The sequence below is a fragment of the Mustela nivalis genome, assembly GCF_964662115.1.
Source record: "Mustela nivalis genome assembly, chromosome: 17".
NCBI classification, from domain to species: Eukaryota; Metazoa; Chordata; class Mammalia; order Carnivora; family Mustelidae; genus Mustela; species Mustela nivalis.
Genome location: NC_139036.1, coordinates 14,736,393 through 14,760,932, shown reverse-complemented (window position 1 = coordinate 14,760,932; position 24,540 = coordinate 14,736,393). Strand labels below are relative to the sequence as shown.

General features: G+C 56.9%; 1 protein-coding gene across 1 annotated transcript in view; it reads right to left on the bottom strand.

Moving 5' to 3' along the window:
* Positions 1 to 228: 228 nt before the first annotated feature.
* Positions 229 to 24,540, bottom strand: part of MYO15A (myosin XVA) — a gene marked incomplete at its 5' end in the record, with an annotated part of 51,149 nt that continues 26,837 nt past the window's right edge. The window contains 31 exons of the mRNA XM_082708523.1: positions 229 to 3,248; positions 6,048 to 6,188; positions 7,393 to 7,526; positions 7,837 to 7,970; positions 9,582 to 9,715; positions 10,106 to 10,266; positions 11,463 to 11,559; positions 11,878 to 11,955; positions 12,136 to 12,230; positions 13,265 to 13,395; positions 14,855 to 14,937; positions 15,186 to 15,259; positions 15,498 to 15,570; positions 15,830 to 15,902; positions 16,176 to 16,291; positions 16,909 to 17,087; positions 17,530 to 17,604; positions 17,690 to 17,801; positions 18,428 to 18,569; positions 19,578 to 19,696; positions 19,781 to 19,896; positions 20,243 to 20,318; positions 20,778 to 20,837; positions 21,070 to 21,191; positions 22,498 to 22,570; positions 22,711 to 22,816; positions 23,148 to 23,280; positions 23,401 to 23,581; positions 23,741 to 23,818; positions 23,893 to 23,960; positions 24,183 to 24,303. Coding sequence (XP_082564649.1) covers positions 3,147 to 3,248; positions 6,048 to 6,188; positions 7,393 to 7,526; positions 7,837 to 7,970; positions 9,582 to 9,715; positions 10,106 to 10,266; positions 11,463 to 11,559; positions 11,878 to 11,955; positions 12,136 to 12,230; positions 13,265 to 13,395; positions 14,855 to 14,937; positions 15,186 to 15,259; positions 15,498 to 15,570; positions 15,830 to 15,902; positions 16,176 to 16,291; positions 16,909 to 17,087; positions 17,530 to 17,604; positions 17,690 to 17,801; positions 18,428 to 18,569; positions 19,578 to 19,696; positions 19,781 to 19,896; positions 20,243 to 20,318; positions 20,778 to 20,837; positions 21,070 to 21,191; positions 22,498 to 22,570; positions 22,711 to 22,816; positions 23,148 to 23,280; positions 23,401 to 23,581; positions 23,741 to 23,818; positions 23,893 to 23,960; positions 24,183 to 24,303 — 3,387 coding nt within the window. The 3' untranslated portion in view covers positions 229 to 3,146. The remainder of the gene's footprint in view (positions 3,249 to 6,047; positions 6,189 to 7,392; positions 7,527 to 7,836; positions 7,971 to 9,581; positions 9,716 to 10,105; positions 10,267 to 11,462; positions 11,560 to 11,877; positions 11,956 to 12,135; positions 12,231 to 13,264; positions 13,396 to 14,854; positions 14,938 to 15,185; positions 15,260 to 15,497; positions 15,571 to 15,829; positions 15,903 to 16,175; positions 16,292 to 16,908; positions 17,088 to 17,529; positions 17,605 to 17,689; positions 17,802 to 18,427; positions 18,570 to 19,577; positions 19,697 to 19,780; positions 19,897 to 20,242; positions 20,319 to 20,777; positions 20,838 to 21,069; positions 21,192 to 22,497; positions 22,571 to 22,710; positions 22,817 to 23,147; positions 23,281 to 23,400; positions 23,582 to 23,740; positions 23,819 to 23,892; positions 23,961 to 24,182; positions 24,304 to 24,540) is intronic.

Sequence of the window (24,540 nt, the reverse complement as noted above, 5' to 3'; positions counted from 1 at the left end):
CTGGAGCCAGGGCCCTCCCTTCTCTGAGCCTTAGTGAGAGACAGCCACCGACTCTGGAACCAGACTGCCTGTGTTCGAATCTTGCCTAGGCCACTTAGTGGTTACCTGCTTCATCTCTGTGGGCCTCAGTTTTCCCATCTATGAAACAGTGATAATAGTACCCACCTCACTGGGGTACTTGAGGGTTAAGTGCATTAGTGTATGTAAAATGCCTGGTGCAGAGTAAAAACTTGGTAAGATTTAGCTTTTTAAAGGAAAAAATGTCTTCCCCACCCCCACCCCAGACATGTATTTGTATCCTGTGTTGGACATAATAATACCCCTTAGGAAATATTTGCTCTAACACCTCTGTCAGTGCTTCCCATTTACAAAGAAGGAAGCAGAGGCTCAGAGTGGGCAAGAGACAAAAGGCCACACAGCTAAACAGGAAATGTGGAATTTGAACACAGTCCTCTCTGGCTCCACAGCAAAGATTCTCTTAATAGGCTTGTGGGTTCTGGGCAGCAGGTGGCACCCCCAGGCAGGGGGAGCCAGCAAGGAGAGTATGTGGACACCGGAACCTGCAAAGTCTAGCCACTTGTCCCACACAGGGGATGCAGTGAAGTCCTTCTGGTTACTTTTCGGTGCCCAAATATGATGCCTCCTGCCATACCCATCTGGGACCTCAAGCCTGTACCAGTTGACTGTCGGGTTCCCGGGCCACCTAGACCTATCTACTGTATGGTTCTCACCACACGCTCAACCAGGGACCCTAAGGCTTGGTCCCTTCTGCTCTGGATCTCCCCACACTTACCTGGAGTTCCTTTCTAGGGCCCGGTCTAGGTAGAAGGACCCAGTGTCATACCCCTACAGTGCCTGAGGGACACAGCAGGGTCTGACTCTCCTGTCACCCCTGACTCTCCTCTCTGCCTTGTAGAGATTGTGACCTCCTTTTACAAGGGCTTGAATTGGTAGGTCCTGAAATCCCCAAAGCTCTGGTGTTATCCAATGCTATGTATAGCAAACTACCCCCAAAACTTAGCCTTCAGTCACCTTTCCAGCTCAGATCTGCACCCCAGCCAGGGGTGGGCTAGAAGGCTCCTCTTGGTTCCATGCGCATTAGCCGGGCTGCTCAACCTCAAGGAGCCACTTCCAAGGGGCCATGTTCACATGGCCCACCTGGATTCTGAAACCCAGAAGGCCTCTCACCTCTCACCTGGACAGAGTAATTGCAGCAGGGGTAGCCTGATGGATAACGCACTCTTTCTGGCCCCTTTCCACTTCCCTCACCTCCCAAATCAGCTACATGCGCTGGCCTGGCTTTGGGGAAAGCCAGCCCGACAGTGCTACAAGTAGGACAGCCCCATGGCGTATGAAGGGCTCTTCCTTGACCTTCTCTGTCTCAGGACAGCCTGACTGATCTCCTTGAGATGCCAACTTCTCCCCACCTGTCACCACCACCAGTGTCCACACCACAGAGTTCCCTGGCTGACACAACAGCAGCCCCCACTTTGGTCTCCCTGGCCCCTACGTTCTCTCTGCTCTGTGGTCCAAATGACCACTTCAAAGTCTGATCTGAGCAGATTACCCCCTCTCCCACTGAAAAACCTTGAAGGCTCCTCATTACTCTTGGGATGAAATCCTAAATCCTTAGCGTAGCCTGCAAGCCTGGCTCCATCCACCCACGCTGGCCTCTTCAGTCTCAAGTCTTCCATGAGTAATGTCCACATGCTGTTCCCTCCCCTCCTCACCTGCCTAAGTCCCACTCACAGACCTTGTCATGGTTTATAGCCATTTCACTGTGAGCAAGTCCCAGGGCTTGGCATTTGCCAAGTACACAGCAGGTGCTTAATAGGTACCAAATGAGTAAATACATTGGTCCTCAGGGCACCATGGCTCCAGCCCTCACATAGCTATCCAGCCTTCTTCTTGCAAGCCTAGTGCTTCTGTCCTCCCCAAGTTCCCCAAAACACCAACACTTTCCATCAACATTTATTTATTCTTTTATCCGTGTAACAAACGCTTAAGTGCCCACCCTGTGATAGGCATTGTCCTAGGCTCTGGGGGGATAACAGTAGGGAACGAACACTGTTTTCTCTATTTGGAACGTTCATTCACTTTCCTTCCATCTATTCCTAGCAAACATCTACCCATCCTTCAAAACCCAACACCAATGTTCCCTTCTCTAAGGAAGCCTTTCCCAGACTTCTTCCTCCCCAGACTCTGATATGAAACTTCTCTCTCCCACCACTATACCCCTCAAACCTTGTGTTAGCCATTCAGCAATGGGGCCCTGGGGTCGAGGCCACCTAATGAGTGTGGAGTTGGGGGACAGGGGTCTGCAGGGAGAAGTAGGGACAGGTCTCTGCTAGAAGCTGTAATCACGGGCAGTGAGTCAGGGGCCCAGCTGGGCCTCCAGTTCCTGCCTCCTCCCTTACACCGCTTTTCCAGCTATTCAGCAACTGCATGGGGGGGGGGATGGCTGCCAGGCACATCTTTTATGTGCACAGACATGACCAAGGGTCCCAAATCCCAGCTGACCAGCAGTGCATGGAGCACTCAAGGAGGACACGTGAGGGGCTGAGATGTGGGGCTGGGGCAGACTTGAACATCAGACCTGGTGCACCTGAGTGGCTTAGTGGGTTAAGCCTCTGCGCTTGGCTCAGGTCATGATCCCAGGGTCCTGGGATTGAGCCCCTCATCGGACTCTCTGCTGAGCAGGGAGCCTGCTTCCCTTCCTCTCTCTCTGCCTGGCTCTCTGCCTACTTGTGATCTCTGTCTGTCAAATAAATAAAATCTTAAAAAAAAAATCAGACCTGCGGTAAACCAAATTCACAGTCCAGTTTGACTAGGCCATTGGTGTGGGGCTTCTCTGCCATGGGTGTGAGTCAGGGCCAGGCCCATATGGGGTATGTGACTCCAGTCCCCATGGGCCAGCCTTTGAAAGTTCTTCCTGTTATCTGACCCAAGTTTGCATACTGCAATTCCATCCCAGTTGTGGATCTGTCTTCTTGTGTTCCCAGGGACTTAGGTCATTTGTCCTACCCAATCTTGGTCTCCGCATCAAGGGTCTGGCCCCTTCCAGGGGTCACTGGCCCACAGAGGCCCAGTAAGTCCCCTGGGGCCAAGCCTTCTGGTAAAGGACAGCAGGAGGGCTGGGGGCTGGATCAAAGCAGCGTAATCTCACTGGGGGGCAGCGTGAGCCGCTTCTCCCGGGCACTGAGCAGGTTCTCCACGTGCACAGCCACCACCCGACACAGCTCCAGACCCTGCAGGAGAGATGGTGAGAGTCCCGCACCCAGCAACACTTCCCCAGCTCTCGCCTTGGGGTGAGGTGTGGTTGGGAGAGTACTGGCAGGTCCCACCCTTGTCCCCACCTCTAGGCTGAAAGGAGTCAGTAAGCAGAAGACCTAGTGCATCTTCCAGCTTTGCTGCACCTGACGCGTATGACCTAGGGCTGGTGACTTCACCTCTCAGAGTCTCAGCGGCCTCATCACTAGGGTCTCAGTTTCCCAGGGCCTGCCTCACAGGGCTGCAGGGAGAATTCCATGTTCTGGATGGGCACGTGAATTCTGTGACGTTTTGTTACATGTAAACCCTTTGCAAGGAAAAAATATTAGTGTAGTAGATGAATGGTCAGCGTCTAGTGATGTGTTGCCGTGGTTACCACCTGGCACCCAGGGCCGAGAATAAGCCATGGGCCAGCCTCAGGGCTCCCAGATGGGGTGGGGAGGAGAGGCAGCAGAAAGTGTGGAAAATCCACCTGAGCATGGTTCTCAGACCGCAGGCAGTGGTGGTAGCCCCACAGGGATCTCCAAGGGGCCACGGGAGCTGCTCTGACAGAGGTAGAGAAAGGATGCTGACTGAACGGGACGGTGTGCCAGGCACCATTCTGAAAGCTTCCTGCACCATATTCCTTCTGGTCCACACCATGCCAGCCGATGCCCTAGCCAGCCCTCCCACCCACGTGCCACAAGCGAGGCCTCCATGGAGCCGTGGCCCCACTTGACAGATGTGGAAACTGAAGCTCAGTAAGAAGTGGGGGTGCCTTGAGATTTCCTCAAGCAGCCTGTCAGAGGTGGGCGAGGCAGGGACCTAGGTCTATTGGCTGCACTGCCACCATACTCAGTATCACCTCCTCTTGGAAGCCCTCGCTAATTACATCCCAGATAGCTCAGCTACATCGTCCTTAGCACTGATCATGGGGTCTGCTGGAAAGATTCTTTGACTCCGGGCTTGGTGGGGGTAAGGGCTGAGGGGATCCCTGTAGCCAGTGCAGAGCCCGCTACATAGAGACGTTCCATGGTTATGTGCTGAATGAACGCGCCCCACCCCTCAGTCAAACATGCCAGAGGCAGAGGCAGCAGCATAAAAGGGTTGGAGGTCTGCAAGGAAGTGGAAAAGCCAAAAAGGCCCCATCCAACCATCCACGGTACCAACCACTTAGTGAGCATCCACTACATGCCAGGGGCTGTGCTATGGACCCAATGTGGACAAAATAGACACAGCTTGGGCCTCTGGGGGCTGGTGTTCTGGTTGGGGAGACAGACAATATTTAAACAAGTGACAGATCTACATGCCATAGGGAGGTCTGCCCAGGTGAAGACAGTAATACATCCGGGAGGAGAGTCAGGGAAAGCTTCTGGAAAGAGGTGATGCTTGTGCTGCCACCCAAATAGAGAGAAGGAATGAACCAGGGAAGAGCACTGCAGGTAGACGGGACAGTGAGTGCAAAGGGTTTGGGGCAGAAAAGCAAGGGCAAGCTTGGCATCAGGGTGCTGGAAGAGGCCAGGGCTGTGCGCAGAGGGGAGGGGGGTGAGAGCAGAGGCCAGAAAGTTAGAGAGAGGAGGCAAGAGGGATGGAAAGGGCCCCTGGGTTAGGACCCGAGTGCCTGTGAGGGTTCTGAGAAGTACTGTTGGTCTCCAGGGAGATGAGGGGTGAGGGCAGGAGCCAGAAATATGGGGGCTGTCACAGCACTGATGGAGGCCTCAGGGCCAGAAGGGGCGAGGGGTTCAGACTCAGCCATACTTAGACATCCTCCAGAAGAGGGGGCAGCAGAAAAGGAGCCCAGGAAGATATGGAAGGTAAGTTTGCTGTGGTGTGAGCTCAGAAAGGAAGGTTCTGGGAAGCAGGCCAGGCCAGAAAGGAAGGCCAAGACTGGGGGTGAGCTTGGCAGGAGCGGGACTGGAGTGTGGTGGGAAGCAGACCAGGGGGCTTGGTCCTGAGTTGCAGGCTCTGCAAGGGGTACATGGAGGGCTCTGTTGTGTCCCTCAGAGGCAGGGCCAGGGCGACGGGAGTCCCTCCGTCTTGCACTGGGAGGTCAGCCCCTCCAAGGGAGGCCCCGGTGTGGGTGCTGGTCATGGGCCCAGATCTTGAGGGGGTTGTGGAAGGCTGGCAGGCGCAGACATGCATGTCCTAGCTCAGGTCCCAGACCTTCCCTGGGCCTCAATCTTCTCTCCCCAGGGATGTGAGACTTCGAAAGGAGTCTAGAGATCAGCCATGCCTTTTAAGAAGCAGCCAAAGTTGCTCCAGATATGGGAAGGTACAGGACAGGTGGACCTCAGTTTCCCTCTGTCACATGGGAACACACCCTTTCCACCCTCAACCCCAGACCTCATCATCCATCTTCCAAGCCTCAGTCCAGGTGAGCTTCCTCAGACTTCCTGTGTCCCTGCCCTCTCACCAACCTTCTGTGGCTCCCTAGTGCCCTCGGAATGCCCCAGAGTCTTATCTTGACATTTAAGGGCTTTTAAGACCTGCCCTAGGACAGCTGTGTCTCCCTAGTTCCCCAACAAACTCTTCAATCTTCTACAAATAACCTGGCCCTTTCCCATGAGCCCACCACTAAGATGCTTAATTGCCAGACTACCCTAATGACCCACAGTTCTGTGCTCAGTTGGGTTAACTGGGTCAGCTCTGTCCCCAGCACCCGGCTGGATGATCCTGGGGGGGGTATGGCCAGGACCTGACCTACCATGGAGGCAGGCCTGGCAGAGGTCCTGGTGGGTAGAACTAATGAGGGAGGGGCTGGGTTGGAGGCTGAGGCCTGGGGCCAGGGTTGGGCCCACCTGCTCTAGCTGCAGCTGCATGGTGCGCTGGGTGGCCACATCCCCCAGCGCGATCTCCACATATGGGTAGCTGGAGCTGGCTGTGGGTCTCTGGGTTCGAGTTGACTGGATCTCTTTCAGGGGGAACTTCACCATCAGCTCCTGGAGGGAGAGGGGAGGAGACAGGCCAGTGGGTGGGACAGTTTCACCCACCCTTACTTCTCCCCTGCAGATCAGATCAGCAGGAGGCAGGACCCCCCCACCAACCCCCGGAGCAGGAGTGCCAGTTCCCCAGCAACTTGCTGTGTGACATGAAGCAAGTCACTTTACCTCTCTGGACTTCGGTTTCCTCCCCTGTGAAACTGATTCTACAAATAGGACGCACCCATCTCCATGGTGCTGGGCTCTGTTCTGAATACTTGGGATCCCAGAGTGCGGTAGAAACCAGCGGTGCCCTGACCTTCCCACCCAAGCTGCCTCTTAAGTCGGCCCCTCTCTGCCTGGAGCTTTCTTTCCGCCCCCAGAAGCAAACCCTGTGCCCAAACATAGAAAGCCAGGGCAATGGGAGTTAATGCCATGATTAGTGACAGGGGGTGACAAGGTGCCTAGACACCCCAGCTCCCTCACCCCCAGAACATCCTGCCAGGGGTGTGTCCCAGACTGTCTCAAGCCCCGCCCCCTCCCCCTCCCCACTGAGCGCCAGTTCCCACTGGCTGCTCACACAACCTTCCAGAAGGTGTGTTCCCAAGGTGCGTGAGCCTGTCCCTTCCTGGTCTCACTTCCTCATTCCAGCATCTCCTAGATCACCTCCAATAAAGTCCTAAAGCCCCGTCCCTCAGACCGTGACTATATTTGGAGACAAGGCCTTGAAAGAGGGAACTAAGTTGAAATGAGACCATCGGGGTGGGTGGGCATAGTTCAGATCCATCCCGAGTCTTTAGGAGAAGAGGGAACTTGGATGTGAGGAAGACACCAAGGATGTGCGCTCCGAGGAAAGTCCATGTGAGGACCCAGGGAGCCGGCGGCCATCTATACAGGCCAAGGAGAGAGGCCTCAGGGGAAACGAACCCCACCAGGTCCTTGCTCTCTGGCTTGGGGCCTCCAGACCCTCGAGAAATCAGTCTGCGGCTGCTCAGGCAGGCGGAGCAGACCCATGTGCTAGATGTGAGCGCCCACCATGCTAACATTCAGGACAGCCCGAGGGCTGGGTTCTGCTATCATACCCATGTTCCGGATGGGCACGTGAGGCTCAGAGCGGGCCTGCGGTGTGTTGGGGCTGGCTTCCACCGCTGCCCAGCTCAGTGTCCCCCACCCCAGGGAGTACGCTCGGAGGACAGGGGGTAGGTGCCAGGCTCAGGCCACTCACGTGGGTCTCAGTGCTGAGGAAGTTGAGGCCATTCTGGTTGACAGCGAGGATGCAGGGGGCTGGCACCGTGGCATTGCTGCAGCTCTGGACGAAGAAGAAGGAGGAGCCGAACATGGGTAGGGCGCTGATGAGACCTAGGGAGGGGAGAGGGGGTGGTCAGTCAGCCTGCTGCCTGTGTCCTCCCTCCGCTGTGTCCAGCATCTGTGTCCTCACCCCAAGGCTCCTCCTCCTCTCCAGCCCCCCTGCATCTGCCCACAGCTGCCCAGAGCCTCAGTGGTGTCTTGGTGAACTTCTTGGAAAGGTGTTTTCTCCAGGCAGCTGCTCAGCTCTGCTAACACTGAAAATGCCTTTGTGCAAAGAAAAAGGTGCCTCCCTCCCCTGCCTCTAGAACCCCTTCCGTAGTGGGGTGCCCTTCGCTTATCCACCCCAGCTGCAGACTTTTACCCAGAAACTGGGCCCGGGCCTGGTGGGGGCTGAGCGCCTGTGTCTGTTGTCGGTGCTGGCCCAGCAGGCCGAGCCAGGCAGAGCCGGCCAGGGAGCGGTAGAGCTGGGCTGGGATGTAGTCCTGAATCTCTCGCCTGTGTGTGGAAGGAAGGATGGTCCTGAGCACCCGGCATCATAGGCTCCTCACGCCCTGCATGCAGTCTCTGCCATCCTCGCTGCCAGGCAGGTGTTAGGCCAAAGGGATATGATCTTTGCACTTCCCTAGACGGCTCAGTGCTGCCTGTCCAATGGGCTCACTCGGTGCCCCGGTCCACGGCAGGCACTCCATGACCGTGGCCGCTACCAGTAGGGTCCCTGCATGAGGAAGCAGGGATGGAGGCTCTGAGAAGTTCCCTGACTGGCCCCGGGTGACACGGTGACTGAGTGAACTGTGGGGCTGAGACTTGAACCCAAGGTGGTTTAGTCCTTTGTAGCCCCGCTCCCCAAGGGGAAGCCCAGGCCATGAGGGTGAGATGCACTAGGGTGGGGGAAATATGGGGGCAGGGAGCAAAGCGACCACCAGCAGTGGGTCAGAGCATGGAGCAGAGAAGCGTGGGGCTCCAGGCTGAACCCGTTGCGCCAACAGACCCTACACTTCTGTCCCTTCTGTTTGGATCCTGGTTCTCCCACCTATTAGCTGGGTAAGCTTCGGTAAGCCCTGTAACCTCTCTGGGCCTTAGTTTCCTTGTTTGTAAGGGGGAAAATAAAGATTAGCTGAGATGTTAAGTACCTTCCAAAAAGTAAAACTCAGTGATTTATTTTCCCCCAATATTGGGATTATAGCTGTCCATCCTTCCTTTTTTCTTAAAATTAGAACATAAAAAGAGCCTTATATTCGGAGATCTTACCTTATTATGAGTTCCTGGAAATACATAGAGCATACCTATGTTATCTTACTATATTATTCATACCACGGCTTCTCAGGGTGTGGCTGAGGGCCTAGGAGGTCAAAGCCATTTCCCTGATAACATCTGAAGAGCTAAGATGTTAGTTGAACTTTTCCCCCTTGGGTTCTTTTACAAGTGGAACTTGCCGGAGACCCCATGACCCGTGAGGTCCCAGTTCACCCACCCACAGAAGCACACCTGAGAACCCAGCTGTGTTCCATTACGCCAGTTGGTAAGGAGATGTGCAAAATGTAAACCAGTGCTACTCTCCTCACTAGATCTTTTTGGGGAAGCACAGTTGGTTTTTAGAAGTTGTTTGCATTAGCACGTAACGTTAATTTCTACTGCTTGAGTTACAAATGCTTCTCACATGTTTTTAGAACTACAATTATTATATGGTTATTTATATTAATGTGTAATACATTATCCTTATTTTTCAAACCATACATATTTTAAGGCGGTTCTCAATTTCAGTTTCCAGTACAGTAAGTATGACCCACATAAACAAAAGCTCCTTGGGGTCCTATGTTTAAGAGAGTAAAAATGTTCTGAGGCCGAAAGTCTTAGGATGACCAATGTATCGCCTCTTTGGGGAACTCAGTTTAAAGGCTGCCTGACACCCAGGATTTATTTAAGGGATCTCCTATCATGGGGGGTTGGGGTTGCAGTACCGCAGTGAATGTTTCTGCCCCAGGGCCAGAACCGCTCTCCACTTCCCAGCCAGCTTGGCAGACAGTGGTGCAGGAGCAGAGCGCTGGGGCCTGGGAGGACCAGCTTGGTGGTGGTGAGGTGGGGGGCTGACAGGTGGCAGGTGCTTACACGCTGGGCAGGTGGGAGTGGCCCTTGGCCCGGTGCTGTAGCAAGGCCAGCTTGGACACCTGCTGCAGCTGTTGCTCGCTGGGCTGGCCGGCTGGCACGCTGCTGAAGAGGCCCTTCTGGTAGTCGGGCAGGACCTGCAGGGTTGAGAATTCCAATGAGGGGCTGTAGGTCACCCTGCACTCACCTGTTCCTCAGAGGAACACGTGAACACATGCGATTGCAATAATTCCAGTCCCGCTTGCTTCTGGGGGGGACCGGCTACCCTTCTGGGCTCTGGGGAATGATGAGACGTACAAGAAGGTGAGTGGGGAGGGCCATAGCCCGGAAGCCCACATGGGAGTCCCCACAGTGGCGGGAGAAGAGTGTCCTGGACATCCGCATTGCGGCATTTGGGAACTGGCCGGGGTTTCTGAAAACAGAGTCTGCACCAGAGTCACTATAGCCGGGAAGGTCTCAGGTGCCAAGGCTGTGGAGTCCAACTTCACATAGGCAAGCGTAGAAGATTCCAGAGCCCATGTGCTGACCTGGTTGTAGTGCATGGTCACATAGAGCTCATTCTCAAACTTGAGGGGCTGATCCCAGAGCACACGCCGGAACCACAGCATGTAGCCCCCATCCACCGGCTCCATCTCTGAAGCCACATCCAGGATGTACGCACAGCGGCTGAGTGGACACACGTGCTGGCCTGTGGAGAGACGGGGGTAGCTGCAGAGCAGACATGCAGAGCCCGGGCAGGGCCCCTCCCTGCTCCAGGACATGGGGTCCTCCCTGAAGGGGAGCATGTGTATGGAACACAGTGCCCCGTGCCTCTGAAATGCAGATCAGCAGAGGTGGGAATAATTCCAATCCAAGCTTCCAAGCTATAGCCCACCTAGGTCTCGGAAAGTGCCTCAGGTCATGCCTCAAGGAACCCCAGCCCCTTTCCGGAGGAGGCTGGGGACTCGGAGAAGTACCACAGGCCCCAGGGCTTGAGACCCATGAATGCCTTCCTACAGAACTCCTTCAGGGGAGACCCCCTTGCCTGGAATGGCTCCTGGAATGGGTGGGGGGTGGGGCAGATGGGGGCCTGGCAATGGGGGGGGAGCTCTGAGTCTTTGAGGGAGGGTTAAGCTCTTCCTTCTCACATGGACTTTTCTGCTGCCCATCCCAGGTCTTCAGTAACATTTTACCAAAGAGGAGGTATGGCGTGATGATAAAGTCCAGACTCTTGAGGCTAGAGTGCCCAGGTTCAAATCTCCATGGTGTGACCTTCAGGAAACCCCTTAACCTCCACTGAACAATGGACCCCCTCCAGGAGTTTTTATAATTAAAATGCTTTGAACTGTGCCTGGAACACCATATCTGGTCCATACATTTCCGTTATGAGGACGATTTTGTTACCACCATCCCCTGCCCCCTGTGTTAGCTGGACTCAGGCGGACAGGGCCGAGGACACACAGTTCAGAACCCACCCGGCAGCCACAAGTGTTAGGGGCAGGAGGCTGGCACCAAGCCCAGGGTGGCGGGAGGTAAGACCACAGTCCAGAGTGGGCAGCAGACAGAAGGGGCTTTGGGCCATGTGAGAAGGGCTGGGGGAGACCGCTGCTACTGCCTGAGAGACAGGAAGCAATGCATGTGTGGCGGGCTCCAGAAGCCAGGGTCCACTCAAGGAAACGTCCCAGGATGTGAGCTGCTTGAAGGCAGGGCCCATGGGCTCCCGCCAAGCAGGCCACTGTCCTCCATGAACTTCCAGTCTGGTAGGCAAAACCAACATCCAGAGCTGGGGTGCTCGGCGCACAGAAGAGTTCTTAGGCATTGCAGCCCGGACTACCCAGAAGAAGTGGCATCTGACCTGGGACTTAAGGGCTGGGCCCAGCGTCCCCAGTCCCCCTGGCCCCTCACCTCGGTTGGTGACGACAAAGATGACGTACTCGCTGAAGGCCTCCGGGCGGGTCAGAGCCATCTCGGCACAGATCTCCTCCACCACATCCAGGGCCACCTGGAGGAAGGGAAGGGTGAGGCCAGACCAGCTGAGCTGACCCCTGTCCTCCTGGTGGCCCAGGCCCTGCAAGGCCAAGCACAGAGTTCCTCAGGCCCTCTGCAGAGCCGTGAAGGATCCTCTGAGAAACGGCCTCATGCAGGAAGAAGCACAGCTTCTGGAATTCAAATTCTTTCTCGGCAGTATGACCCTTTACCTCTTGGAGACTTAGTCTGCTTCCTTGAGATATAAGTCCTGCCCTGCGGTACTCAGAACCCTAGGGCACCCCACCACCACCACCCTCCTGCCCCTGCCTGCCAGAAACATTCCCTCACGTACGGTGCATGTTTTGATTTTGAGGTGGCGTTCAAGGCCTCCAGGGAGAAGAAAGAGCTGCCTCTTGGAACTGCGGCCCGCCTGGAATAGAGAGGAGGAGACGAGAGAGGCCGTGTACTGGGATGTGGGCCAGCCATTGTCCCCGGCCACGAAAGTGCCCAAGCCAAGGGGCTCTGGACTGGCGAGGGCTGAGTGCCCACAGCGTCTCTGAGCTGGGCTCCTGTTTCCCCCCTGTTCCTCCTGACCCCACCTGACACTCACCAACATGGCCCGAAGCTCCATACTGCTGGGGAGCTCCACACGGCCACCAGAGCGCAAGGTTTTCTGAAGATTCTGCTCACATGCCTTGGCAATCCCTGCAGAGACAGAGAGTCAAGGCCTTGCCCAGGGTAGGCAGTGCAAGAAAGAGGCTCTTCCGGCCACCAGCACCAGCCTACTGGTTTCTTTCCAAAATCTACAGGGTATCTACTCCCCAACGTGGTGGTAGCTGAGGAAACAGTCCGGAGAGGGGCAGGAATTTGCCCAAAGACAAGAGCTGCATTCGAACTCATGGCCCATGTGGTTAAAGCCTTTTGTCTAGCCCACAGTCCCCCAGCTACCTATGGGCCTTGGAAACAGCCGTCACCTCCACTGTTGCCCCGGGGGTATGTTCCCCTGTCAGCTGAGACCCCCTTGCCCAATCCCCCTCCCTCACCCAGAGTTGGGTGCAGAAGATGCCACCCTTTGTTTCTTTGGGAATGTTAACCGAATGAAAGAGGAGGACTCGGCAGGGGGTGGACAAAGAGGTCTGCTATCTCCTTCATGACTGCTATGATGACCTTTTTCTTTTCTTTTTTTTTAATACTTTTTTTAAAATATTTTTTTCTTTTTTAATTTATTTGTCAGAGAGAGAGCGAGCGAGCACAGACAGAGTGGCAGGTAGAGGCAGAGAGAGAAGCAGGCTCCTTGCCGAACAAGGAACCTGATGTGGGACTTGATCCCAGGATGCTGGGATCATGACCTGAGCCAAAGGCAGCCACTCAACCAACTGAGCCACCCAGGCGTCCCTGATGACCTTTTTCCTAAGGGGAACCCAGGGGTTGCTCTGGAAACAAGGGTAGGGGTGAGGCTGAGGACAAGCCCCTTTCCTCCAGTCTCCAAGGGAGGAAAGGCTGAGACCCTGCCACCAGCTGGGTCTCACCCCTGCACAGACCCACTCAAGACTCTTGGGGATTCTCAATGGCCAAGAGAGAAGTGAGGCCTTACCCAGCACTCCAGGCCCTCACTACCCCCTTCCTTTTCCCGCATGCCACACAGTGCCACCTCCAGGCCTTTGCTCCTGCCACTTGGCCCACCTAGAAATCCCTTCCGTGTGCTCACTACCCAGGGTTGCCACTCACTGGCCCCTCACCTTGGAAGGGCAGGCCTGGAGTCCGGCTCACGTCCTGGAGGAAGCGAACGAGGTGTGGCTGGAGGACCGTGGAGCAGCTGTGGTAGGCAGCCACGATGTATAGTAACCTCCAGCCTCGCTGGCAGCTGTCCCTATGGGGAAACGCATACAGGACCACATCACAGCTGGCCGCAGCCCTGGAGGGCCATGCTGGGAGACTCTAGGGATGGGGCTGGATGTCTCTGGCTCTCAGACAGCTTGTTGGCTGACGGTGCTCCCCAGCCAGGGAGAGAGGGCGGGGGCCCCAGAGCCATGTAGAAAGTACATTGTGCTTGGGAAGACAAGGTGGGAGACAGGGAAAGAAGGAGATGAGGCCCTTGACAGGACAAGCCAGACATGCACAAAACAAACAAACAAACAAACAAAAAACAAAATAAAAAAACCCACAAGTATTCTCTGGGTGTAATCTCTCTGGGGAGGCTCCTGGGTGGAGGGCCTTGAAGGAAGGCCCTGCTGGGGCTGGGCACAAGGGATGGCAGGGAGGGCCAGGGGGTGGGAAGGGGCAGGAGGATATGCTGAGTGCTTCTAAAAGTCCTGGGGGTGGAGTAGAGAGCCAGTGGGGGAGGTAGACCAGATGGGGACAGGAGGGTAGATCTGGTGATAGCAAGAGCGTCCCATGCTGGCCACTTGCTCTGTGCCAGTTCCATGTAAGACACATTCACCTTCCCACTGCCCCGCAGGCAAGGTTTCATTTCTGGGGCCAGCTGGGGCCTGTGGCCAACACTTGGGCTTCCTTTAAGAAAGCACCCACTCCTCCCCAGTTCACAATGGTTTGATGACAGACATGGGAGCCAGGTCTGGCCTAGAACTAGAACACTGTAGCTGCCTGGCCACAGTGATTGGTTTAGGGATGGTTTGTTGATCTTGGTCTGGCCAATCAGAGTTCAACCTTCCTTTGGATCCAGTGACTGGTTGAGGGACAAAAATCTGACCCAGTTCTAGCCAGTCAAAGCTCCATATCCTCCAGTCATTGTGGTTGGTTCAGGGATGGGCATGGGACTAACTGAAGCCAAAAAGACTAGATTTGGGAATTTTTGCTAAAAACTTGGGTCAATCTGGCTTTCCCTAAGAATACTAGACTGGCAAATGTCTTCTCAGAACTGGTATCTTGCCAGTGGATGGGAGATATTACTAAAGAACGCTAACAACACGGAGAGCAGCAGGGCTAGAATGTAGAGAAAGCCTGTTCCCAATGACACCTGGATCCAGCCATGCCTGAAGCCATATTTGGGCTTTTCAGTCACCTGAATCCTCTTTTGGTTAAACCATCTTGAACTGGGTTTCTGTCACTTGCAACCAAGATCCTGGATTTATCACATGATCAATGCCATTTTACAGACGAGGAAAATGAGGCTGAGAGAGCAGCAGCAGCTTGTCTCAGACCAAGCAATTCCAAACATGTGTACTCTAACCATTGGGTGAGGAAGAGGATGAGGGGAAGAGAATTAGGAGGGAAGACCTGGGTAGGGGGTGAGAGTCTAAACTGGTTACTCCTGGAGCAAGGACGCAGCGTGGGAATAGGGGACAAAGGGAAAGGCCCAGCTCACTCACGGCTTGGTGCTGGTGTTGTCCGTGATCTGCTTCACAACTTGGCAGTAACATTCGTCCCGCATGACTTCATGGTCCCCACACAGCTGAAGGCGGGCAGGCCATTACATGGCAAGGCCAGGCCAGGGCCCGTGCCACACCCCAGACACAAAAAAACAGGGTGTGTGCTTGGAGAAAGGCCTGGTGTCCTTTCCCCAGCCCCCTCCCCACCTGCAGGATGCACTCCTCTTTGGGCTTCCCCTCTGCCCAAAGTCTTGCAACTTTGGGTAACAGATAGGGAAACTGAGCCACACAAGCTGGAAAGGGAGCATCTGGCGAAGTCTGCTGGACTGACCTTCAGGAGGGTGTAAAGCACGTCCAGTTCACTTTGGCCTTTCAGTGGAGCATCGCCCATGAACCTCATAACAGCTATAAGAAAGACTTGCCCCACTGAGGCCAGCAGACACCTAGCTGCCCGCTCTACCCCCATGGCACCCCAAGGTTGGGTCCGTCCCCAGGAGGCAGCTGGGGGCTTAATGGGGCCCCAAGTCTGAGTTGAGGGGAGGGGGAAGACTCAAGACCAGAGGGGTGGGATAGGCAGGGTCACGGGGTGCTGGATCCCAGCTGGTCCCGGGGGCCTGGCCACGGTTCCATCCCACCCGCACACCTAGGAACATGTCGGTGGCCATCTTGTTGAGGCTGCTGTCACTGAGCTCGATAAGAGATTCCTGAAGTGGGGTCTGTGAGGGGAGGAAGGGAGCTGTGTCAGGGCCAGGGGGTGCCTCCCGTCTCACGACGGAAGAGTCCACATCACAGAAGAGGTGCCAGGCTTGCTCGGCAATGGGGACAGATCCTGCCCCTGGGAGGAATCAGGTGGCTGGGGTGCTGAGAGCTGGGAGGGGGCCCACTGAGGACAAGGCTGTTTTCCCGAGGGGCCTGGAAGGGGGAATCTTGCCATCACCATTTTACAGTTGGGGAAACAGGCCTGGGGCTGGATACCTTGGTGAAGCAGAGCATGTCTTCCAAGGTTCTGGATTCCCGGCCTTCCTTGGATTTGAGCCTGAGGCCATCCCTGCAACAGGAGATAGGTTGCAGGGATGGCGCTGCTGACTAGCATCGCCTCTGAGCCTCTGGCGACATCCCCTTCCTACCCAGAATGTTCTCCACCCCACGTCAGTTGGCCAGGCAGGAAGGCTCCCAGAAGCAGAGGCTGCAGGAGGACCTCACATCTGGCGGGGTTTCTCATCCCCCCCCATCACAAGTGGGTGCCCCCACGTGGATGGCTGTAAGAAGCCCCAGAAGGATCTTCCTCAGAGTGGGGATAAAGGATGAGGCCACCACTCACTGGGGTTTCCTCTGAGGGTCTCGGAAATACTTCTGGGCAAACTCAAGCATCGAGTACGGGGGGAGAGTCAGGCCATCTTCCGCACCATCAGGGCAGCCAGCCCTGACCGGGGGTCCCTGCAGGAGGGCCAGAGCTAAGAGGTCCTGGCCTGCCACACGGGGTCACATTCATAGCTGCCACACCCAACTCCAGGCTGACTCTGTCCTGAGCCTCTCAGGCTACCCCTAACCTCCACCCATCGAAACCCACCCCCATTCAGTAGTCCTGGCGCCCTTCTCCTGGCCCCACTTTCCACAGGCCCAGCTGACCTCGCCCCCTGCTGCACCTGGCCACGCCCCCCATCTGAGTACAGGGTTAGCTTCCCCAGCTGCCTGGTTGTGGCTGACCTTGTCCTTCACTCCTTAGTTTTACCTCACCCCACCCCTTGCTAGCTCCATTCCACACACCCAACCCCGCCTCATTTGCCGGCCCCACCCCTACTGGCCCCCAGGCTGGTCCTGCTCCAGGGGCCTCATCACAATCCTTCTGCTGACCCCCACCACCCCAACCCCATTTGGCCATACCTCCAGCCCTCTCAGGTCCCATCCCCTAGGCCACACATCTGGCTAGCCCTACCAGGTTCTCCTATCCTGGAACTGGTCACACTCTTGGCTGACCTTGCTCCCCTCTGCCTCCACTATCAGGCTGAGCAACCCCTGCATTCCAGCCCCATGGCCAGCCCAGCAGGTCTCACCTCCCTCCTGCGGCCCACCTCCCATGCAGCGGCTGTGGAGGCCACGGCAGCAGCCACAGCTGCAGCCCGGCCCCTGCCTGGCTCAGCTGGCAACTGTAGGAAGTCGGGGGCGGCCGCGGGCTGCACCAGCTCCGAAGGGAAGCGGCCCACACGCCCGTGGATGGTCCCGAACCTCCAGCCTAGGGGCCAGGTAAGGGGTCTGAGACAAACAGAAGGGTCTTGTCTTGGGATTAAGGGGCCCCTGAAGGGGTAATCGAGCTCCTTCCTGCCCTTGGCCCAGGGTCTGTGAGGGAGCCCTACCGGGAGCCTATCTGCAGATGCGGACACGGGGACAGGGAAGACATTCCCTCAGTGGAGGTGGACGAGAAGACATGGTGCTTGTAGACCCTCGGGCAGAGAGAGACCCAGGCCACATACAGGGGAACACTAACACTTGCAGAGACCCCTCAGCCTGACATGAAGACAGAGGGCTGGGCTAGGGGGCTGCCAGGAGGACCGCTCTGGGGCAGGAGAAACCCCACTGAGCCTGTGTAGTGCCAGCTCATGAAGCCAGTTAGGGTTTCCAGGTTTGGGAGCCAGGGAGGCTAGACGGGGAGGGGGCAGAAATCTGGGGGTATCCACCAAAGTCGGGGCCTCTGCGTCGCAGTTCCTCCAGGTACACCACCTTCTTGCGGACAACACAGCCGGCACTGTACCCTGGGGGTCAAGCTGATGTCAGCACAGGCCAGGAGCCCCCTGGCCCGGCCTCCCCCTCCAGTACCCAGCATCTCAAGGCCCTGACCCGTTCGGGGAGGCTCCAGGGGCTGCAGGTGGATGATGTCGCCCTTGTGGAAGGCCAGCAGCGCTGGGTCTTCGGGCAGGAAGTTTCTCACCGCGACCACATAGTCCGAGCCCTGGGAGGAGGGCCCGGGAGAGGGGCTGTGGTCTCATCCCGCCCCCCCCCCCCGAAGCCTGGGGCCATGCCCTGGCTCCTCTCTCCCACAGGTATTCCTCCCTGATTCCTGGGCAACATTCTGAACATTCCGCGAGTGCAAGAGGGAAGGATGCTGTGTGAGTCAAAGGGGTTCCTAAAATGTGAAGGGCTGGAGCTGAGAGTCTGAGGGACACTGGGTGGCCGTCAGGACGTGTACAGGCCTTACCCACCCCCCCCCCAAAGGTGCCCCACTGAGGCCAGCTGCTGGGCCTGAGACTGCCTGGTGGGGAGGAAGGGAGGCTGCGGAGGCTGAGGTGGGTACTTGCCCTGGGGCTCGGGGTGGGGCTGGGGTGACACCTGTGATGAGGGCATTAAGAAAGGCTTTGAGGGAGCTGGCAAAAGTGGGAACAGGTGTCCCAGACACGGCCTATGCAAAGGCCCGAAAGATGCCAGATGTCTGTGGACACGGGCACGCACACACACCCACACACACACACTCACACCCATGCCTCCCAGGCCGGGCAGCAGGCATGTCCATGATGCAGAAGAGCCCTGTTCTCTGCCCCCAGGCCCCTCAGGAAAGGGCATCTGTAGGAGGACCCTGACCTTCTTCAGCTCCAGGATGAAGTCGTCCACCAGGGTCTTGACCTGGTGAGCTCGGGCTGAGAAGAGGATGACCTTCTCACTGGCCAGGTTGAACTCCAGCATGTTCTGGGAGGGGATGGTCACAAAGAGGATATCCGCAAAGCTGGAGGACGGGGAGAGTCATCAAGGCAGGGCTCCTTGGCCGGAGGATGCCGTCCTCCCATCCCATCCTGGTCCTTCTGTTCCTGCCCTGTATGGTTTCCAAAGCCCAGTCCCACCCCAGCCCCCTGCCCCCTGCCCCCACGCGACCTGGGAGCCTGCCTAGCCTCCCCACCCCATCCTGCCTGTGGCTCCTGCTCATTTCCTAGCCCCTGTGAACTCACACTCCAGCCCTCATTACACTTTGCCTTGCTCTGTTTGTTTCTTTTTCTCTCTCTCTCTCTTTTTAAAAAGATTTTATTTGAGAGAGAGAACATGCACACAAGTTGGGGGGTCTAGTGGCAGAGGGAGAAGGAGAGACAAGTTTCCTGCTGCGCAGAGAGCCCCATGCAGGGCTCTATCCCAGGTTCCTGAGATCATGGCCTGAGCGGAAGGCAGAGGCTTACCCACTTAACTGACTGAGCCACTCAGGTGCCCCTGTTTGTTTGTTTCTTAATCCAGCCTTCTAGGTCTTGCCCACAGAAATGCCTCTCTTTCACCCACTGACCAAATTCTCTGCATCTTTCAAAGCAAGGAGCTTTCACACAACCAGCGAGCGAGGCTCTTTCTCTGGGCTTGTGTGACAGAGGACAAAAGGGGCTGCTGGCAGAGGAGGGGTCCGCAGACTCCGTGATGTCTTATGCTGGAGCACCCTTGCCCTTCCCGGCTGTTCACAACACAGACGCCCGCACTGCACAGTGAGCTCTGGGAGGGCAGGTCTGGGGTGTAGGCTAAGAGGCAGGACAGGGTGGCGGGCTGCTAGCATCATCCACGTCCTGGTTTTGTGAGTTGAGACAAGCCACTTCTGTCACAGAGCCTCAGTTGCCCTGTCTGTAAAATGGACTTGGCCCAGAGCCTGGCACATCACAGGCAGCTGGCAGTTGGCTGGGGCAAGAGTCTGGGAGGAGAGGCTGCTGTTGGTCCACACCCACCTCCAGCCAGCCCCATTCTCACCCGCCTGTCCCCAGGTCACCTGTACGTGCGCAGGACCTGCAGCTGCCCGCCAGCCTCCCGGCTGCCCTTGACCATCCGCAGGAGTTTGATGCCTGTGTGGGACACGGCTAGGATCTGCACGCCAGTGCCCACGCTGCCCTGGGTGGGGATGAGGGACACGTGAGTCTTCTAGTCTTCTCCCTGAAGCCCCTGGGTGAGTGGGGGCCAGCAGGGGGCTCGCACCGTGGCGGGGAAGAGGCGGGAGAAGTAGACCTCCCAGCTGTCACGTGCGGTGCTGACCACTGCCCGCTTCACGCTCTCCGTTGCCAGGGGCCGCTGTGTGTCCAGCTGGTTCTGGGCTAAGGGATGCCAGGTCAGGTCAGAATCCTCCCTCCCCTCCCCTGCCAGCCCACATTGCAGGGAGGGAGGCTGACACCTGGCAAGAAGGTACTGGAATTGTGTTCTCAGTGTCTACAAGGGGAACCAAGATCCACGGACAGACAGGATGGCTGGGGACACATGGTGTGTTAGGCAAATCTGAACTCAGCCTGACACCTGGCCAGGGAAGATGCCAGAAACAGAGCCAAGGGAGCTGTCCAGGAGGCAATCAGGGCTGGGTTCGTCATCCCCAATCTCCCTGTGGAAGGGGCTAGCCTGACTCTAGCTGGATGCCCCATCCGTGTCCTTTCCTGTCTCCCATGGTACCAAACAAGGCCTTCATCTTCAGTCTCTCGTCCTCAGAGATGCGCAGGCAGGCCTCGGACAGCGTGTCATGGAGGATCTGTGGGAATGAACCCCAATGCAGGTGGCTGGCGAGACTCCCCCAGCTGGGAACCCAGGCTGGACTGTTCTAGTGGGAGTAGGAATGCAGAGGTTTCTACTTATGTGGCAGTGGGGTCATCTGTGTGAATCAGATCCCAGTTACAGAGGCCCCTCTCCTTCCTCCTCTCTTCCTGCCCTTGGGCCGTAGCTTCCTCCTGTACTTACTGGGGCTGAGATTTGATTTCTGAATACCATCCCGCTCAACCCAATACAAATCAGGTGTATCTGGTTAAATCCAAATTGTGGGCTTACTGACCTTGACAGTGGAGGTGGGAAATTCAGTAGAACAACTTCCCATCCTCGCTGTGGTCAAGGACCCCATATCCAAGAGTACAGAAATGAAATCTGCAGACAGCTAGTCTATGTACCCATTGCCCTGGTGAGTACACTGAGGCAGAAAGGGACGAGAAGACCTCACCTGCCGGAACAAGAGGTCTAGCTGCACAGGATGGCTGTAGCTGTCCTTGGGGTAAAACACCTGTGGGATTGGGGCTCCAGTGAGGCCCTTGGGACAGTCCCCTCGCTTTGCTTCCCACCGGGCCCCATCCCCTAAATACAGCGGGCTCCATCCTCTGGCTCTGACTCCGCCCCCTTACATGGACCACGTTCTTGTGCCCCAGCCCCAGCTCCGCCCCTCCTCCCTGCCCCCTGCAGGGGAGAGGGCTTCCCCCCCATGCAGCCCCTCCCTTGGCTTCAACAGTGTCAAGTACCTCTTTGCGCAAGAAGATCCGCCAGGGGGCGTCCTGGTAGCCGTAGAAGTTGGGGTTCACTAGGCGGTGCAGCCGCGTCTGCCGGGGTTCCTCAGGGGGCTCCAGAGACCGCGAAGGCGGCACTGGGGAGCACAGTGAGTCGGGTAGGCATGAGTCAGAGACACAGGGCCGATGAGGGAAGGGACTGGGGGCGACCTCTTGTCAGGTAAGGGACCAGGGCTAAGAGGTTTCCCACACCCCTGACAGTGGACACACCAGTCATGAGAGCACAGGAACAATCATAACAGCTCAGCTCTGGCTCAGTCTTTCATTTGATGCATATACAGAGCACCTAGTGTATGAAGCCGGTCTGTGCTAGAGGCTGGGTGTGAACAGTAGAGACAAAACTCCTGTCCTTGTGTTGACAGTCTTGTGTTAGGTGTTGATGGAACAGCAAGAAATAACAAAGGTCTCAGTTCTAGGAGCTGGGATGGAAATAAATCTTGTGTATTTAGGAGAAAGTCTAGGGGCTTGTCTGTGAGGGTCCTTCAGTCTCTGTGACCTGGCATACCTCTCTGAGATGACACTTAGCCAAGACCTGAATGATGAGATGGGCCAGGCATGCAAAGATCTTCTGGGGAAGAGCATTCTAGGTATAGCAAGTGCAAAGGCACTGGGGTAGGAGTGGGCTTGCTGTGTACCAAAGGGAGAGTGGGAGGGGATGAGGTTGTAGAGGTGGGCAGATTGTGCAGGGTCTCATAGGCCATAGTGAAAAGTCTGGAGTTCATCCTAGAAATCATGGGAGAGTTCTTGGCAGAGACATGATGTGAGCTTTTAAAACATGTTTTAAAAGATTGTATTTATTTATTTCAAAGACAGAGATAGGCAGAGAGGCAGGCAGAGAGAGGGAAGCAGGCTCCCTGCTGAGCAGAGAGCCCAATGCGGGGCTTGATCCCAGGACCCTGGGATCATGACCCGAAGGCAAAGGCTTTAACCCACTGAGCCACCCAGGTGCCCCAACATGATGTAAGCTTTTAAGATATACTGTGGTTGCCATGAGGCAGAGAACATAGAGATTAGGGTTCCAATTATGAGTCTAGGGGGGCTGAGTTTATATTCCTGGTCTGACCCTTTGAACCGTGTGATCTTGGACAAGTCACGTAACCTCTCTGTGTCTGTTTTCTCATCTGTAACATAGAGACCGGAGCAGTATTTCCTTGAAGGATTTGAGTGGGGATTTACTGAGGCCAGAGCAGGTCTAGCCTGAAATCAGTGTTACATAAGTGCTGATATACTTACATGAATCTGCACAGAGTAGGTCCACAAGGGCTCAGGGACACAAACACACACATGCCACGGACATGAAGACTGGGACTCCCCTGTGCTCACACAGGCTTATACCCTTGGACCCTCATGCCCCTCTCTCCCTTCTTCCTCCTGGCCTCTCACCTGGAGTGGGTCCGACGGATGGCCTTGGTGTGCTGGTCACTGGCTTGACCAAGGCCACAGCCTCTCTGGGCACCTGTTCCCACCACAAAGAGAGTGCTCAGGGGGCAGAACGGAGGCGGGGAGCCAGGAAGGGGGCAGTGGCAGGGGCAGCCGCTTATAGGGGCAGCTGGCTTTGGAGGCACTCCAGGGCCACAGCCCAAACGTGTCCCTCACCTGGCTGCCCCCTGCTGCCGCTGGGTCGCCCATCTGCCCCTTGAGGATCATTAGCGCCTCCTCGTGGGGATCTGGCCGCTTCGCAAACATCTTTCCGCCATCCTTCCTGATGGATTGGATAGGAGTTTTTCTTCTTCCCAGCTACAAATACCTGTAACAGGGAACTTCTTCCTCCACCCCCAGCCCCACCCCCATCATTACACGTGAGGGCACAGAGAGGGTCAGAGACTGGCCTGAGGTCACACAGCACAACCTAGAGAGTGGTCTCAGTCTTCCTCTGGCTGAAGGATCATTGGGACCATCTGCGTGAGCAGACTCACTCCCTGCAGGGTGCCGGGCAGGGGGCTGCTCCCCAGGTGGACGGGCCCACAGCAAGGAGGGCCCCCCCCCACATACCGTCCAGAGTGCTGGATGGTGGGGACAGGGGCAGAGCTGACCTGAGGGCCTCAGGCCGGCCTCCCCGGGGCGGCTGCTGGTACTGCCTCACGATGTTCTTGATCTGCTGTGTGGGCTGCGGGAAGTGCTCTGAGTTGAGTGTGGAATACCGGACCAGATCTGGACAGGGTGCAGCTGTAGGCAAGGGGGCGGGTGGGGGTGGGGGACAGGGTGAGGCCCCAGGGGACACACTACAATCCCAGTCCTGTCCCGGGAAGCCCCCCCTACCCCCAACCACAGGGATAGGACACTCACTGGTTTCTAGACAAACCCGGTGCTGAGCTAGAACAGGGACAGCCACGGGCTTGGTGGGGGGTCTTGGCGCCTTGGCCAGAGGGGCAGGGGCCAGAGGCTTTGGAGAGGAGCGGAGGAGCACAGGCTTGGCTGGGGGTCCAGTGCCCACAAACTGCGGCCGTGCCTCTGGTGGTAGGGGTTTCTGCAGAGAACAGGGGATAGGGTGTGCTTCCTGGGACACACCCGCCTGTTCTTAGGGACCCCACATTTACGCCCAGGATGGGCTGCGGGGCGACTGCCCCAGAGAGGAACAAAAATGCCCCAGAGCAGCACGCCTCTCGGCTGGGCAGGCCAGGCTCACCTCCGGGGGCAAGGGCCTTGGGGTAGGGCCCAGGGGCTGCTGCTGGAGTGCCATGGCCTGCAGGGTCATCTCCCGGGCCTGGGGAGAGGTGGTGGCGGTGGTGACTGGCAGGCCCAAACTCAGGGCACCCCCCGCACCCATCCGGCACTCACCAGGAGGACGGCCTGCTTGTGGATGAAGGCCTGCTGCAGGGCCAGCGTGGAGGCATCTAGGCCTGGGACTGGGGGGGAGCCGAGTCGGAGGGCGTGGATCCCAAGGGACGGGAGGTAGAGGGAAATAGGAATTCCCCAGCTATCCCCCCACCCTGCCGCTGTCCCCCTCACCCCCTCCCGCCAGGCCCATGGCTGCCTCCATCCTAGCAGGTAGAGGAGCCCCGAGAACCAGCAGGAGAGCCCCCCTCATCTCGCCCGACTCCAGAACCACCCTGGGGGCAGGCACTGACTTGGCTTTGGCTTTGGCTCTGGGGGTCTCCTGGGGGGGTCTTCAGTGCTGCTACTACCGCTGCCACCAGGCTGGCCTCCCCCTTTCATGCGATAGGCAATGGCTGTTGGCTTCTCCAGGTCCTGGGGGCAGCAGGTGGCTCAAGTGTCTGCCTCACTGTCATGCTCCTCAGACACCAAGGCAACGGGCACCCGACACCAGCCACCTCCTCTGTCCCTGGGGCGTCTGCTCCATGCCCAGCCTCCAGTCATGCAGCATACCAGTCAGTACTCCCACAGTGGTGCAAACTCCCCAAACCCATCCCCCTTCCCACAGGTGAATGAACAGGTTCCAGGAGATGCTATGCCCTGCTCAGGGCC